Below are 17,171 nucleotides of genomic sequence, written 5' to 3'. Positions count from 1 at the left end.
GCTATTTGTATACATGTCTCATTTTCCCTGAGAGATTATAAGCTGTGCACTGGCCTCTGGTCCCAGAGCTAGTCACTTAGCCTCTCTGGCCCTCTACTTCTCTGTTTATAATTCATTATAAATTTTATGTAAGTCTGACCTAAAAAAAATCATGTCAACTATTCTGTTTATTATTATACATGCTGAATTATTTATGATATACATGTTGAAGTATTTGGGGGGAAGTGTACTGGTGTCTGCAACTTACTTTGAAATGCATACAAAAATAAGATGATTGAGGGATATATATAGAGATGAATGAGTGGGTGAGTATGTGATAAAGCAAATACAGTAAAAGATAAATTAGAATCCAAGTAGTGGTTATATAGATATTTATTGTACAATTCTTTCCACTTTTGTGTATGTTTGAAAATTTTCATAATAAAACGTTAAATGAAAACAAAAAAATAAAAAAGCAGGTACAAAAAACCAGGTTGGTTTTCTTCAAGTGCTTTCAAGCTAAAAGCTCTAAGTATATAGTGTTTTTCCCAAAGTAATATTTTTCTCTTTTCCCCTTACTCCTATAATCCTCAAACAATAATAAACATGTCTATATATTTTAATTCTGATGCCCAAAAAAGCCATTTTTCTGGGAAAAGAAACCATATACTTAGAACATGTTACTTGCCAAGGTTTTTGTTTGTTTTCTAATGAATACATTGCGTTCAATGTAGGATAGAAAAACTTTGTTTAAACATTTGCAATATGTAGTTTAGTGATGTGTAACTTATGTGATTTAGGCCACTGTAGGAACTTGCAAGAGCTGAATGTCTCTGACTGCCCAACATTCACAGTGAGTATAAGCAACCATTTTTACTGCTGTTTATATAGATTGACTTGCTACATTGGGGTGCCAATACACAGAATAGATGCTTGTGTGCTTATTTGGGATTCAATGTGGAAAAAAGCAAACTATGTTAAACATTGACAAGAAATTTCACTCCATCTGTACAATGCTAATATTAATCATGTAGATGTATGCTCAGTGTTGGAGCCTCTGGCAAGTAGAAATTCTTCAATGAATACCCAAAATGAACTGTATTTATATTTAATGGTATGTGTGTATGAGACAGAAAAAAATTGGGCCCCAGTAGACATGATAGGCTCATTTTATCTTCATGGCTATCAACAGCTGTGTCAAAGAAGATGGAAATGAATATGTTTCCCTAGTTGCTTTCTTTCTGGTTCCTGTCTCCAGTCTTTCCCTCTGTCCCCAACCTGTCTTCCATTCTGTGAGCACTTTATACTCTTTGTAAAAGGCAGATATGACTACTTCACTCTCATGTTCCATCAGCTACACACACTCCTGTCATCTACACAGTTGGATAAAGCCAAAGCTCTTTAATATTACTCTGCCTTGAAGACCCTCTGTGGTTTTGCCTCTGCCTCCCTTTCCAGCCTCACTTGCTTCAGTTTCTGTGTACACACTAATTTGCAGCTGCTGAGTTTCCTTTTCCTGCATGCTCCAAGTTGCTCCTTGCAGTTGTGCATTTGCCTTTGCTTAGAATGCCCTTTCCCTTTGTCCCCAAGTGGTGCTTTCCTCTTTATCAGGCTTTAAGTCTTATTATCACCTCTTCTACCAAGACATCACTGGCTCCCAGGGCTGGGTTCACTGCTGCACCTCTAGGTTCCTATGATAAGTATCCTTAACCATAGGGTTTCAGCTTCCTCCACTAGCCTAAGAGACCCAAAGGGCAGGAGATGTATCTTATTCTTTGTGGTAGTCATAGCACAACAGCACGAACTTTGGCATATTATATTCAATAATATTTAGTGAATGCAACTATCTGGAGATGCCAAGTAGGCAATGGACAACATTGACTAGAATTGAGATTCCATCTTGGGTTGATATCTATGTATAAGTCATAATTAACATTATAAGAGTGAATAAGATCAACTTAGAAGGTATGAGAAGAGGAGCAGACTTAAAGTTGAGCCTTATGGAATGCTGACTTTTAGGAACAGAGGATATTCAGAAGGAATAGTAAGAGAAGTAGGTTGACAATGAAGAGGTATCACAAAATGAAAGTGAGTAAAGAGTTTCAGAAAGAACCAAAGTGAACAGGTAAGAAAAGGACTGAACAATGCATTGTAGATTTGAGAATCAGAAGGGACTGCCAGTTATTGCTACAACAGTTTCAGTGGGATATTGGAGCAGAAATCTACTTGCAATGAATTGTGAAGTGGATAAGACGTCAGAAGGTGAGGCATTAGGCATAAACTGATCTTTCCAGAAAAGTGTCTTAGAGAGTGGTAGAAGGAAAACAGGGGCAGGGAAATGGAAACAGGTTTATAGAGGATGATGGAGAGTCAGCTGAAGCAACTCACGGAGCAAGTCCCTAAGGAGAAAGGAGGGAATAGGAGGAAAAGCCTGGCTGTGGAATGCCAATCACGAGGCACCAGCTCCACCATGAAGGCCAAGCCCTCCTCGCTGGTGAAAAGACTGCATGAATTGGCCCCTCCCTGCTACCTCTCAGCCTCACTTTTACAGCCTCATCTTTCTAGTTTTTGCTTTCAAAATTCTACTCTATTTCAATACTGAACCACTTGAAGTTCCCTGTTCATGTCACGCTATTTCATTGTGTCTTTGAACTTGTTTTTCCATCTGCCTAAATGACTACCCTTCCCTCCCCACCACCCCTAGCCCAACCTGGCTAACACCTGTTCATTCTTTAACACACTCTTCAATGCTATTGGGTCTTTCCATTCTCTTTTTTTATTGACCTTTAATAAACAGCTTTATTGAGATATAATAAATTTATATTTATATTGAGATTAAATTTACCCACTTAAAGTGTACAATTTCATGGTTTTGGCATTTTTACAGAGTTGTGTGACCATCACCACAACCAACTTCAGAACATTTCCCTCACCCCTAAAGGAACCCATGCCCATCAACAGTCACCCTTCATTTTCTCTCAACCTCCAGCCCTATGCAATTCTGTTCACTTTTTGACAGTTAATTTCTAACTTAATTTAATTTTTTTTTTTTTTGAGATGGAGTCTCGCTCTGTTGCCCAGGCTGGAGTTCAGTGGCGCCATCGTGGCTCACTACAACCTCCACCTCCCGGGTTCAAGTGATTCTCCTGCCTCAGCCACCCAAGTACCTGGGATTATAGGCACGTGCCACTGCACCTGGCTAATTTTTGAATTTTTTTTGTAGATGTGGGGTTTCACCATGTTGGCCAGGCTGGTCTCGAACTCCTGAGCTCAAGTGATCCACCCGCCTCGGCCTCCCACAGTGCTGGGATTACAGGCGTGAGACACCGCGCCCAGCTGACAGAATTAATTTGTCCCTCTTCTGAGCTACATATGGTCTCAGTACTTCAACACAGATACTTCACACTGTGTATTACACTTACGTTTACATATATATCTCCCGTTTTAGAAATGAGCACTTTGAAAATCCTCTTTTAGTAATTTTTCCCCATGAAATCCATCCCTCTATTTCCACAGTAAAACATATTTTCAAAACATGAAAGGCGTTATACACAAATAGAATGTGTACAGAAAAATGTTAAGACCCTCAGAACTCCTCCACTCCTTACCTCAACACACAGAGTCAGCATTTAAATTAGTTGTTTAATCCCTGTCCAGCAGAACATAAAGAACCACCATAGACTGTAAACTAAGCATCTTCTCAGTGGCTTGTACTTTAACATAAATAAGCTGTTTCTTTATGTTCAAAAGTACCCTTAAGGGTCGTCCACAAGAAATGGAGGCATAGACAGACATGTCAAAGATGACATCAGAGAAAAAATGTTCTGCTTTCTCTGGTTGCACTCTTTCTCCGGTTGCACTCTTTCTCCACTAGCAAAGTGAACGTGGGCTCCTTCATGAAGAAGGATTTTAAATCTTGACTACTACATTCTCCAGATGTCTGCCTGTTGTTATAACGAAGTTGTTTGTCAAATGGATTTACTCTTTCTGTGGATGTTTTAGCACCTACTATGTTAAATGTGTTCTGCTAGGTGTTGGAGGGAATTAAAAAACTAATCATTTTTTCAGTTCTTGTCCTCAGGGAGCTTCAGTTCTGTACTTGAGTAAAATATCATATTCTTTGAGTTTGGCCCTCTAATAGGGAAGTCAAAACAATGCCATCTGCATTGAATTTGTGAACATCAAAGTCTTGTCTGATTTTGGAGTCTAATAATATACAGGGCTGATAATTTTATCCAGCTACATTTTGCTATTGTTTTTCCCTTTGAGACATAGACGGGGACACAGGCTTACATTTAAGGAGTTGGGTAACATTCATTCAAAGAGCTTTGATTTCTAAGCTTGTCCTATGAAATACATTACATTCAGAAAGATTTGAGTACATTGTGGACAAATTCATAAGTCATTCTGCAATGTAGGTACTCAGTTTTTGCATTTATGTGTTCAAACATTTGGGGATTAAATCTTGAGTTCTTTTAAGTACTAAGAATGGGAGTGGTCTCAATTTGTTTGGATGTTCAAGCTTCTTTAGACAGGAAAATGTAGAGAATGCATTACCTCCTCATCTCAATCTGAGAATGGGAGCAGTCTAATTTTGTTTGGATGTCCAAGCTTCTTTAGACAGGAAAATGCAGAGAATGGATTGCCTCCTCATCTCAAATAGAAAGTCAGATTTCTTTATGGTACATAAAGCTACTCCACCTTCCTCTTCCTGGTCCCCACATTTTCATCTTCTTTGTGGCTGCCTCTCTGAGGGTGTTTAAGTGAGCTCTTTCTCCTTTCTTTGCCCCATCTCATTTGCATTTTGCCAAGGTCTTTCAACAAGTGTATAATCACTTTGATACTTCATTGGCATGCCAAACGTTTTCAAAGACAGATTTTCATTGTATTGAAATACAGTGCCACACATTATGGTTATTCTCTCGATTCTTTTTGGAAAAATTGTACTGTACACATTTTATCTATCCATACCTATTCAAATCCTTCATTTTGGTGATGGGGCATCTAGAAAAATTGCTGACAGCTTGAATACTATAGTTAAGAGTAGTGTTTATCAAAAGCCTGCACTGGCCTCTCATGCAGCATGGGTGCATAGAACCTTCCCTATAGCAGAATCACAGAGATTTACAGCTTCAAATAGAATCTAGTGTTCTCTTTAAGGTGTGGTTTGCTGCCCCTGTAAATCAACCAATTCCTATCTGAGTGTGACAGATGCTCTGACCTGCAGGATTTTATTGTTTTAAAAATCCATGACTACTGGAAATAGTAATGAACGGAATGTTAAACCTCAATGATCCTGCTGAAAATAAGCCTTTACTATCTTTAGTGGTGTTAGGAGTGGTCATATTTCTGATGCAGAATTCTTCTCAGAACCACATCTTCTAGCCTAGTGATGATTTACCTCTTCCAGACAGATAGATACCTGCAATGGTCTATTCTTTTCAGGACTGATGTAGCGTCAAACATTGCATGCACCACTAATACTTAAACTGGCTGCCCTGTTGATGTTCCTGGGGAGATTCATCAATCATTAAATAAAAACCTGCTGCTACTCATTGTATTTTCTATAATGTTACCTATACAAAAAGCAGCTTGTTGAAGTCAAAGCTTGCAATTCATCTGGTCTTGTAAATTTCAACTTAGAATCTGTGCTTGAAACCTCTGTTTTTCTGTCTCTCTTATTTCATGGTCCCACTACTCTCTTACTTCAGTTTTCAGCTTTCTGGGGGAAGGATGCTTGAATCTTTGAGATCCTCCCCCACCCTACTCCCAACATTGAATCTCCTGCCCAACTGGTATGTAGCCTATATTTTATTTTAGCCATCTCAAACTTACCATAAATCTGGTGAAAATCTGTTCAGCTATTTAAAATATTTAGTTAACAGAACCACAGAAGCTTAATTATACACACACATCTATGTATAAATGTATATGTGTATAAAAATGGACCGTTACTAAAGTTCCATTGTTGAGAGTGTTTAGTATTCCTGTCTTTCAGAATAATTTTAATAAGTTTAAAATGGATCAGTTTTTAATTGCTTTCCTGCATATGAAGTCAGAAGTGTTTGACACTTTGACATTTGAGCTCAAATTTCTTGTGACAGAGTTGAACTTGCCTGGGTTCACATTTTAATCAAGTGTCATTGTGATGGAATGAGACTTGATTTCCAAGGAAAGGGAAAAGGAGGGAGTAATGATGCTTTGAGCAAAAGCATTGGCTTCTATTTAATTTCATTTCAACCTAATAGCAGATAAAGAATATGAAGAAACCAACTCTTGCATGTATTTTTTTCTGGAACAGGAAGAGGGATAATAGAAAGATAATGGGGAAATTGCAAAGCCTGCTATAATTTGATAAGCGTCTTCCCTCTGTTTTTCATGCAGGATGAATCAATGAGACACATTTCTGAGGGCTGCCCGGGGGTCCTGTATCTCAATCTGTCTAACACAACTATCACCAACAGGACGATGCGACTCCTGCCGAGGTAATGTTTGTGTTATTTGTATGACACTGAAAATAATTATGCTCCCAAAGTCTCTGGCTTGCTCTAGCATTCTGCAAGGGCAGTGCTCCCTTTATCAACACCCCGCCACTGTGGCACTGCTATTCTGATAAGGGGTCTGCTGCTTTCAAGTCCTTAAGCTGGTACCTGAACTGGTCTGCCTTGGCTAGCATTTTTGTGACTCTTATAGCAATGTGCCCAGTAGCTTGAGTTAGACTTTGCCTGTTTCTTTCTGGTCCCCCATTCTGGGCATTTGAGCTTTCTGGCCCTTACATTCCAGTCCAGTCTGGTGTCTGGGACCTTTTTTTTTTTTTTTTTTTTTTTTTTTTTTTGAGACAGAGTCTTGCTCTGTCGCCCAGGCTGGAGTGCACTGGCATGATCTCAGCTCATGGCAACCTCCGCCTCCTGGGTCCAAGCGATTCTCATGCGTCAGCTTCCTGAGTAGTTGGGATTACAGGTGCCCACCACCACACCTGGCTAATTTTTGTGTTTTTAGTAGAGATGGGGTTTCTCCATGTTGGTCAGGCTGGTCTCAACTCCTGACTTCAGGTGATCTGCCCGCCTGGGCCTCCCAAAGCGCTGGAATTAGAGGCGTGAGCCACCACACCCAGCGGACCTCTTTATAATAGAATGCCAACATCCTGATTACCAAACTTTGAACACTTTTGTCCCAGATCCCTGTTCCCATGCTCTGGCTACCTGTTGAGACTCCCACCACCTCTAGGGAGCTTGACACTGGTTGTTTTTTGACCGTTTATGGAGTGTTGACAGCATTGGACATGAATATTGCTTCTCTTTTTTGGAGGAGAAGGGACAGAATAACAAAAGAGTTGACAGAATATTCAAATTTATAAAAAATTTTTCTTTTTAGTTTGTTTTCAAACAGGGTCTTACTCTGTCGCCCAGGCTGCAGTGCAGTGGTACAATCATGGCTTATGGCAGCCTCAATCTCCTGGGTTCAAACAATCCTCCCACCTCAGCCTCCTGAGTAGCTGGGACTACAGGAGCATGCCACCATGCCCAGCTAGTTTTTGTATTTTTCTGTAGAGATGGGGTTTCACCATGTTGCCCAGGCTGGTCTCAAACTCCTGGGCTCAAATGATCTGCCCACTTGGGCCTCCCAAAGTGCTGGCATGAGCCACCATGCCTGGCCCAATTATTCTTTATTTTCATTACAGAAAGGCCAGTCAGGAAGGGTATATGATCACACTAGGAGAGATTCAAATTTGACTTTGGGAAAACATTTCTCAAACTATTGTGAAAGAATGAACTATTTTTGAGAATATAGCTTTTTTAAGCTCCTTTGAAAAATAACAGTGATGAGACATTTAGAAAAGCTTACACAGGCCAGGCACGGTGGCTCACGCCTGTAATCCCAGCACTTTGGGAGGCCGAAGCGGGCAGATCATGAGGTCAGGAGATTGAGACCACGGTGAAACCCCGTCTCTACTAAAAAATACAAAAAATTAGCTGGGTGCGGTGGCGGGCGCCTGTAGTCCCAGCTACTCGGGAGGCTGAGGCAGGAGAATGGCGTGAACCCGGGAGGCGGAGCTTGCAGTGAGCCGAGATTGCACCACTACACTCCAGCCTGGGCAACAGAGCGAGACCCCATCTCAAAAAAAAAAAAAAAAAAAAAAAAAAAAAGAAAAGCTTACACAGAAAATTCTCGGTGATAATTTTCTTTATCTTCTGACTCTAACCATTTTCTGCAAATGTGCCAGCCTAAGCAGTGGCACCATATTTTCTATTTATCCCACTAATTAAGCTGCCACATTTTTAGTCAAATAAAGCTTTCCCTTTGAAATTTCTTCTGATGCTCTTACACATAGTCTTCCTCCTGCCAGGCATTTAATATACATTTGCTTATTTTAGTGTGTTCATGTATTTTTACTTAAATATATAATCAATCTAGAATTAATCTTGATAGATGAATGAAGCGATGATCTAAATCAGGGGTCAGCAAACTACAACCCATGTGGCCCAAGGCCTGTTTTTTTGCAGTACATAAGCTAAGCATAGTTTTACTTTTTTTTTTTTTTTGAGACGGAGTTTTGCTCTTGTTGCCCAGGGTGGAGTGCAATGGCGCGATCTCAGCTCACTGCAACCTTCGCCTTCCGGGTTCAAGCAATTCTCTTGCCTCAGCCTCCCAAGTAGCTGGGATTATTTGGGTGCCACCACACCCGGCTAATTTTGTATTTTTAGTAGAGAGGGGTTTCTCTATGTTGGTCAAGCTGGCCTCAAACTCCTGACCTTAGGTGATCCGCCCTCCTTGGCCTCCCAAAGTGCTGGGATTACAAGTGTGAGCCACTGCGCCCAGCCTAGTTTTACATTTTAAATATTGTTAAATAGGAAACCAATTATTTCAGCATCATTTATTGAATAAAATTTTTATCAAATGATGTGTGATTCCTTCTTATATATCTAAAATTCTTTTTATTTATTTATTTATTTTGAGATGGAGTCTTGCTCTGTCGCCCAGGCTGGCGTACAGTGGCGCAATCTTGGCTCACTACAACCTCCGCCTCCCAGGTTCAAAGCAATTCTCCTGCCTCAGCCTCCCGAGTAGCTGGGATTACAGGCGCCCGCCACTATGCCTGGCTAAGTTTTTCGTATTTTTAGTAGAGATCGGGTTTCACCATATTGGTCAGGCTGGTCTTGAACTCCTGACCTCGTGATCCGCCTGCCTCGGCCTCCCAAAGTGTTGAGATTACAGGCGTGAGCCACCACGCCAGGCCCAAAAATTATTATACAGGCAAGAAATTCTTAAAACTCATTACTTTCTAACATTTTTCTGCATGTTACTTTATCTGTGTTCTTGTAGTTATTTATGTCCGTTGTATCTCTACAGTGAAAATGCTACTGCACATTTTTTCCCAGCTGTGTGTTTGGTGACCTCTCATTGATAGCTTGGAATTGGCCAATATGGAAGTATTCTATACCATGGAAAACATCAAACACTACAAATTGGGGCTTGATTTATTGTTCAGTTGATTGTTTAGACTTAAAGTGATAGAGAACACAATGAATGAAGCAAATTAAATTTAAAAGTAGGTCATATCTGTAGCCACAACATTGTGAAATAGCATAAAATATTGAGGAAATATTCTCTCAATACTTGAAAACTATTCTTTGATTTAGCAAAGAAGGCATTCACATCATTGACAAGCAGATTTTGGACATACCTCTTTGACATATATGACTTGTGTCTTATTAATGTTAATAAAATAATTAATATTGGAACTGTAATCATTCTTCAATTTTTTTTTTTTTAAATTTTCTTTTTCTTTTTTTTTTTTTTTTTGAGACGGAGTCTTGCTCTGTCACCCAGGCTGGAGTGCAGTGGCGCGATCTCTGCTCACTGCAAGCGCCGCCTCCCGAGTTCATGCCATTCTCCTGCTTCAGCCTCCCGAGTAGCTGGGACTACAGGCGCCCACCACCACACCCAGCTAATTTTTTTTTTGTATTTTTAGTAGAGACAGGGTTTCACTGTGTTAGCCAGGATGGTCTCGATCTCTTGACCTCTTGATCCACCTGCCTCGGCCTCCCAAAGTGCTGGGATTACAGGCATGAGCCACCGCGCCCAGCCATCATTCTTTAATTTCAACCATTGGTTGGCTGGCTACATTTATAAGAGTTTCATTGACAAAGGTCAATGAAAACATTGTGTGAGAATTGATTGGCTATGTGGAATTAACAGTAAAGAATATGGTATGTTTTATCATTTGTAAGTTGCATGCTACACATCCTTTATATCTGCAAAATAGTAAAATATAAAATTTTATAGTAAATGCACATACATTTATATGCACACTTTTTTTGGAAAGCCAGTCGTTAGATACTTATCAGTAAACCAATAATTAAACTAGGAGCTAATTTATATTTTTGCATTTGCATGGTTTGATTTCTTTCCTTTTAAAAGTAATAAAACAAATATGGTCATGAAATGACTTCTAAATAAGAATTTGGGAAAAGTTTGTATAATTTGATAAGTATTGTTTTAACTTTCTAAACCAACTATTCTATATTTGCTTTCCTCTTTCACCCAGTAATGTTTATTTCTTTATTTATTTAATTGTTTTTTTTTGAGACAGAGTCTTCCTCTGTTGCCCAGGCTGGAATGCAGTGGCACGACCTCAGCTCACTGCAACCTCCGCCTCGTGGGCTCAAGCAAGTCTCCTGCCTCAGCCTCCTAAGTAACTGGGATTACAGGTGTCTGCCACTACACTCCGCTAATTTTTGAATTTTAATAGAGACGAGGTTTCATCATGTTGTCCAGGCTGGTCTCAAACTCTTGACCTCAAGTGATCCACCCACCTTGGCCTCCCAAAGTGCTGGGATTACAGGCGTGAGCCACCATGCCTGGCCTTGACCTAGTGATATTTAGAGCAAAATTTTTGGTTCTAGGTAGTTGAAGTTTCTTCAATTGAGCTTCTGCTTTTAATTAGGCACTCTGGTCAAGAAATGTGGACTGAATTATTTCTACTTTTTGGAATTTATTGAGATTTCTTGGTAGACTAGTTTATAATTAATTTCCAAAAATCATCCATGGATGCTTGAAACAGAGCTTCTTTTATTTTTTATTCTTATTTTTTTTGAGATGGAATCTTGCTCTGTCACCCAGGCTGGAGTGCAGTGGTACGGTCTTGGCTCACCGTAGCCTCCGCCTCCTGGGTTCAAGCAATTTTCTTGCCTCAGCCTCCCAAGTAGCTGGGACTACAGGCATGTACCACAACACCCGGCTAATTTTTGTATTTTTAGTAGAGACGGGGTTTCACCACATTGGCCAGGCTGGTCTCAAACTCCTGTAGGTGATCCACCCACTTCGGCCTCCCAAAGTGCTGGGATTACAGGCATGAGCCACTGTGCCCGGCCCAGTTTCTTATAGAGAACAAAATTTCTGTGTGTATATACATATAAATTCTTGATACGTCATTATAATAGTGATATATTAGTTGCCTATTATGATTAAGCTTCTCTTTATTTTGATGTTATTTTACAACCTTATTAACAAAGGTTAATAAGCATCATGTTTCATTACAGATTATAGCATTTATTCACATAAAATGATATTCTTTATGCTGGTTGATATTTCTTTGCCTTGAATTTGCTTTGTTTTGAGACGGAGTCTCACCCTGTTGCCCAGGCTGGAGTGCAATGAAGTGATCTCAGCTCACTGCAACCTCCACCTCCCAGGCTGAAAGGATTCTCCTGCCTCAGCCTCCCGAGTAGCTGGGATTACCGGTGCCCGCCACCACGCCAGGCTAATTTTTGTATTTTTAGTAGCAACAGGGTTTCACCATGTTGGCCATGCCGGTCTCGAACTCCTGACCTTGTGATCTGCCCGCCTCGGCCTCCCAAAGTGCTGGGATTACAGGTGTGAGCCACCACACCCAGCCTGAAGTTTTTAACTGCTATCAACATAGTTAACCTTTGTTTTCTTTTGCTTGTTCTTTTTGTGGAATAACTACATTTCTCTGTATTTTTAATCTTTGTGATGCAGGATTTTAGGTTTATCTTTTATATGTAGCATGTAGCTAACTTCTATTTTTAAATTCATTCTCTTTGCCTTTTTAAGAGAGCAGTTTAAAAGATCAATATTTATTGTCAAAATTGAGTGTATGGGCCATGTGTGGTGGCTTGCTGTAACCCAGCAGTTTGGGAGGCTGAAGTGGGCGGGACTGCTTGAGCCCAGGAGTTTGAGACCAGCCTGGGCAACATGGTAAAACTCCATCTCTACAAAAAAATACAAAAATTAGTGGGGTGTGGTGGCATGCACCTGTAGTCCCAGCTACTCAGGAGGCTGAGGTGGGAGGATCATTTGAACACAGAGGTTGAGGCTGCAGTGAGTCATGATTGTGCTGTGACAGAGTAAGACCCTGTCTCAAGAAAAAAAAAAAAAGTGAGTGTATGGTTTTATTTTTATCATCTTGTTTTATGTTTTAATTTTTATGTTACTGCACTGTACTCAGTATTTCTGTCTTTTGCTCTGTGAACTATGTTTACTTGTATAATCTGAAGGTATTCAAAAAGTACATACACATTCTGTTGTGTATTCTAATTAGTGGCTATTGGCATGTTTTTAAAAACATACTTTAACAGGCATTTATCTAATTACCAAAGTCAAGATGAAACAATAACTTTTGACTCCTCCTGTGGTACACAATGATCTAATACATTTCAATTGTCCCTCTACTTCTCCCTTGAACTTGACACCCCTGCACACCTACTCCCCTGTATGAACACACATATTATTTGTGGTTTTTGCTAATCATTTAACTTTCTTTTTAATATTGAATTGTAGTGTTTGCACTCAATATTGTAATTATATTTATAATGAGTATGTAGTCTTAACTCTAGGCCATTCATTGATGGTCTTTTTTTCTCACAACTTACTTATTCTTTAGCCTTTTGATTCATCTGATGATAACTGGAAATATAATTTTAAAAATCTTTTTTCAGTAAAGATGCATGAGAGTCAGATATTTTAGCCATTGATCTCTGAAAATGACTATTATCTTGGAGGATAAACAGAAACTTCTCTTCATGTATAGTTCTTGAATCATGTTCTGTATTTTATCTTTAAAACCCTAATGTTTTAGATATTGGTCCATAAACTTTGATATTTCAGGTTATAGAAAGTCTGAAGCTAGCATGATTTTTTGTTCCTTTGTTGGTAACCTATTTTTTCCTGCTAAGAGATGCTTGCAAGACTTTCCTTTTCTCTAAGAAATTAAAGACATTTCCAAGCTTAATTGTGTTCCTTCAATTAATTTTTCCTGGTACATTTTAAACCTTTTGAACACTAAAATGTATTTTTTCTCAGCTAGGGAAGGCATTTTTATTCTTAATGCTTCTATGCATTTGTTCAGAGTTTATCACAAGAATCTCCTTTTATTTTTAGATCCGATTTTATTCCTGTCCTTCAAAGTTGTCTCTTTCATCATTTTTATCTCTATATGCCTTTCCATTAGCATACTGCCTTCTCTGTAGCAGTAATTCTTGAAATATATTTTAGGAACAGCAGTGTTCTGGTAAATGCTTAACAACTGGCTGGTGGCAAGGGTGAGGAGAAGCACCAATTCCTAGTGTTTACTGATTTCTGTGGTGTAAATAATTCCACTGTGGCTGATTTTAAGCTATCAACACAATGTCACTGAATGTGGAGTTGGGAAGAGATGCTAACAATCAACTCCCATGAGCTGTGCAAGCTGGCTCCAGTGACCACTGTGGGAGGTCCCTGAGGTTTCTCTAACACTGTTTCAGGAATTTCTTAAGGTCCTCCAGTCCTGTAATATTGAATACCACTCAGTACTTTCTTTAGGCATTCTGTACTGTGATATATAAGTGTGTGTATATATGTGTGTATGTGTATATATATGAATATATGTACATGTATGTATGTGCATAAACATAGAAAAAGAGTATTATAAAATCCATAAATCATTGGTGAAAATCTGAACTTACAAAGTGGATGATTTGGGAGCCGTTTTTTTGTTTTGTTTTGTTTATAGACAGGGCCTTGCTCTTTCACCCAGGCTAGAGTATAGCGTGATGATAGCTCACTGCAGCCTCAAACTTCTGGGCACATCCAGCTAAATTTTAAAAATCTTTTGTAGAGACAAAGATCTCACTATGTTCCTCAGGCTGGTCTCAAACTCATGGCCTCAGGCAATCCTTTTGCCTCAGCTTCCCAAAGTGCTGGGGTTATAGGCATGATCCATTCTGTGTGACCCAGGCTGTAGTTTATATCACATTACAAATTATTTTTTAACTTAAAACATATTTATTTTCAATCATACATTGAAATAGCTTTTTTTTCTCCTTAGAAATTGAAGGTAATATGACAGCTATGCATATCTTCTTAGGGACATTTATTTTACCAATGAAGTTATACCTTTAGTAGGCAATAGAAAAGTAGGACCCAAAATAAGAATTTTGTTTGGCTTTTCCTTCTAGTTCTTGCCATTGAGAGAATATTCAGAATAGATACTACTTGATACTGATTTTTTTGCCATATAAAAAAGTATACTAAGTTATCTATGATAAAAATACATTTCAATGATTCTCTGTATTTGCTCTATTTTCCATTGTTTCAAATATGCTTGGATACGCAAAAATGTTCTCGAAACTGTAAATAACCAGATAAATGTTGGTTGTTTCTGCTGTCATTCTCTCTTCATTGCTTTTAGTATTTCTTTCCAAAAAAAGTACTTGCCAAAAGAAAAATGTAATTTGTTTGTCCTTGGCAACAATGATTTGCCAGCTTTGTATTTGAATATTTTTTCTCACTTCTTTGGGGACTTGTTCAGTTTTCTAAAGTTGAAAATGAGGGCTGCCTAAAGCTCATGCCCATTCCAGGAAATTTGTTGCCTCTAAATGTTTCCGGAATTAAACACTTTCTATTTATTCCTATTGTCACAACCTAGGTGGCACTCTCAGCACCTCATTTGGCACAGTATCCTGGTGGTGCTGCCTCTGGTCTCTCCTCCCTTCAATCTGCTCTGTCTCACGCTACAAGAAGTGTCATCCTGGAACAATCTTCTTATCATGTCTTTGACATGCTCAAGGTCTAGGTTCTTCCCTTACTCTCCGTTAACATTATCCAACCAAACTTCTCTGCCTAGGTTTCCCAAGAGAAGCCCTTAACTCCAGTCATCTGATTGCTGCATGCTTCACATTCTCTATAGCTGCAGTGCCTTTCTCCTTCTCATGGCTGATCTGCAGCCTTCACACCTTAAGTCTCGCCATCTACCAGAAGTCCGCAGTGATTTTTCCTTTTCCTGAATTATAATAACATTCATTCACTTGTTCACCATGTATTGATCAACTAGTATGTGTAAGGTGTTGTGAACATACAGTGCTGAGTAAAGCTATTATGATCTTTGCTCTTTAATTGAGTCTTAAATGCTATAGTGGAGTGGTATCCAATTGTTTTTTATATAGATGAATTGACCTTTCAATTGGCTTGGAAATTTCTTATTATCAGGAACTATCATGATCTATAGTCTCACCAGTGCCCATCAAAGTGGGGCAGACAGAGTAAGCTGTTGTCTTGGCTGGACAACTTCAAGGTCTACCCTGTAAATAGAAGGCCAGATCACTCCATTTAGGTTTTCTGCAGAATTCTATTACTTGAAATGCTTCTGTGAAACCAGAGAGCCCAACACTCAACTCAAAATAATCCACATGCAAATTCCCTCTTTTACAGAGTAGGCCTTGTCTTGGTGATTTTTTTTAAGAGAATTTTTTATTTAAGTACATACTTTTCCATTCATTTTAGTAGTAAGTCCTTCAGGTGTTAGAAATTTAACACAAATGACTTCAGTTCTTTAATGGAAAAAAACCCAAAAGAAAGGAGAAAAAAAAAAATCTTTGTAGTTTCTATAAGAATTGTAATTTCTCTAAAGATTACAGTGGTAGCAGAAAAATAAATAAATCACGAAGAGAGGACTCACACCCCCCCCAATAAGAAACAGTTATCAAATAATTAGAAAAAGATAAAAACAAGCTGTAAACATTGCCTCAAAGCAGAATTAGAATTACCAAATGTTCTCTGGGCTGGGAAAATGATGAATCAGATCTTACTCATGTAGGGGACACGCATCTTTGCCAAAATTCAAAATAAAGAGTATCAGTATTGCACAAAATTTGCCACCTGTGATTTTGCTGTCAACTGACACTTTTCCCATCCCTAGCAGCTTTAAGTCTGCAGAACTGTAAATCCCTAGAAAGGCCTACAGGGCCACCCAAGATTCCTGAGCTTTGCCTTCAAACTGATTGTTCCATGAGGTTCCACTGTGAAAAGAGCTATCCAGAGATTTTCAATCCAGGAGTCACTTAGTCTAATGAACAGCCTCTTTTATCTAAACCAGAGGTTCTTAGCTGGGGAGCAGTGGATTCCCCCAAGAGAATCAGGGATAGAATTCAGGAGATCCATGAATTTTAATGGGGGATATAAAAAACTCATCTTGGCTAGGTGCAGTGGTTCACGCCTGTAATCCCAGCACTTTGGGAGGCTGAGGTGGGCGGATCACCTGAGGTCAAGAGTTTGAGACCAGTCTGGCCAACATGGTAAAACCCTGTCTCTAATTAAAAATACAAAAAAAATTAGCCAGGCCTAGTGGTGGGTGCCTGTAATCCCAGCTACTTGGGAGGCTGAGGCAGGAGAATCACTTGAGCCTGGGAGGTGGAGGTTGCAGTGAGCCAAGATCATGCCATTGCACTCCAGCCTGGGTAACAGAGTGAGACTCCATCTCAAACAAACAAACAAAAAAGAAACTCATCTCTACTTTTATTAAGTGTAATTGAAATGTACATAAAAACTACAGAAGTATTAGCAGTCTCTGGGACATTTTTACTCATATAAATCACAAATATATTCTTATCACATTTCAATTGTTTTAAGTATTTCAAAATATCACTGATACTTCACAATCACAGCAGTTATTAGAACTGCCACAAAATCTTACTTAATATGTTAATAAAGAAGCACATATATTACTATTCTACTCATTTTTTTATTTGATAATTATGTATTTCAATATAAGTGGCTGTTTTTCTAATCTTATATATTTTATTTTATGCATTTAAAAACATTATGCCAAGAAAGGGGCCAGCGACCTCAGCTGACTGCCAAAAGCCAAAGGTGTCTGTGACATTAAAAAAAGTTAAGAGCTCCTAGCTCAATTC

General features: G+C 39.0%; 1 protein-coding gene across 22 annotated transcripts in view; it reads left to right on the top strand.

Annotated features, from left to right (window-relative positions):
- The window catches only part of FBXL13 (F-box and leucine rich repeat protein 13), a 277,460-nt gene that overhangs the window by 143,129 nt on the left and 117,160 nt on the right, over positions 1 to 17,171 (top strand). For all 22 annotated transcript variants that reach the window (XM_054559623.2, XM_054559618.2, XM_054559619.2 and 19 more), the window contains 2 exons: positions 780 to 832; positions 6,364 to 6,464. In XM_054559623.2, coding sequence (XP_054415598.1) covers positions 780 to 832; positions 6,364 to 6,464 — 154 coding nt within the window. The remainder of the gene's footprint in view (positions 1 to 779; positions 833 to 6,363; positions 6,465 to 17,171) is intronic.

This window comes from Pongo abelii, chromosome 6, assembly GCF_028885655.2.
Source record: "Pongo abelii isolate AG06213 chromosome 6, NHGRI_mPonAbe1-v2.0_pri, whole genome shotgun sequence".
NCBI classification, from domain to species: domain Eukaryota; kingdom Metazoa; phylum Chordata; class Mammalia; order Primates; family Hominidae; genus Pongo; species Pongo abelii.
This window is presented reverse-complemented; position numbering and strand designations above follow the sequence as displayed.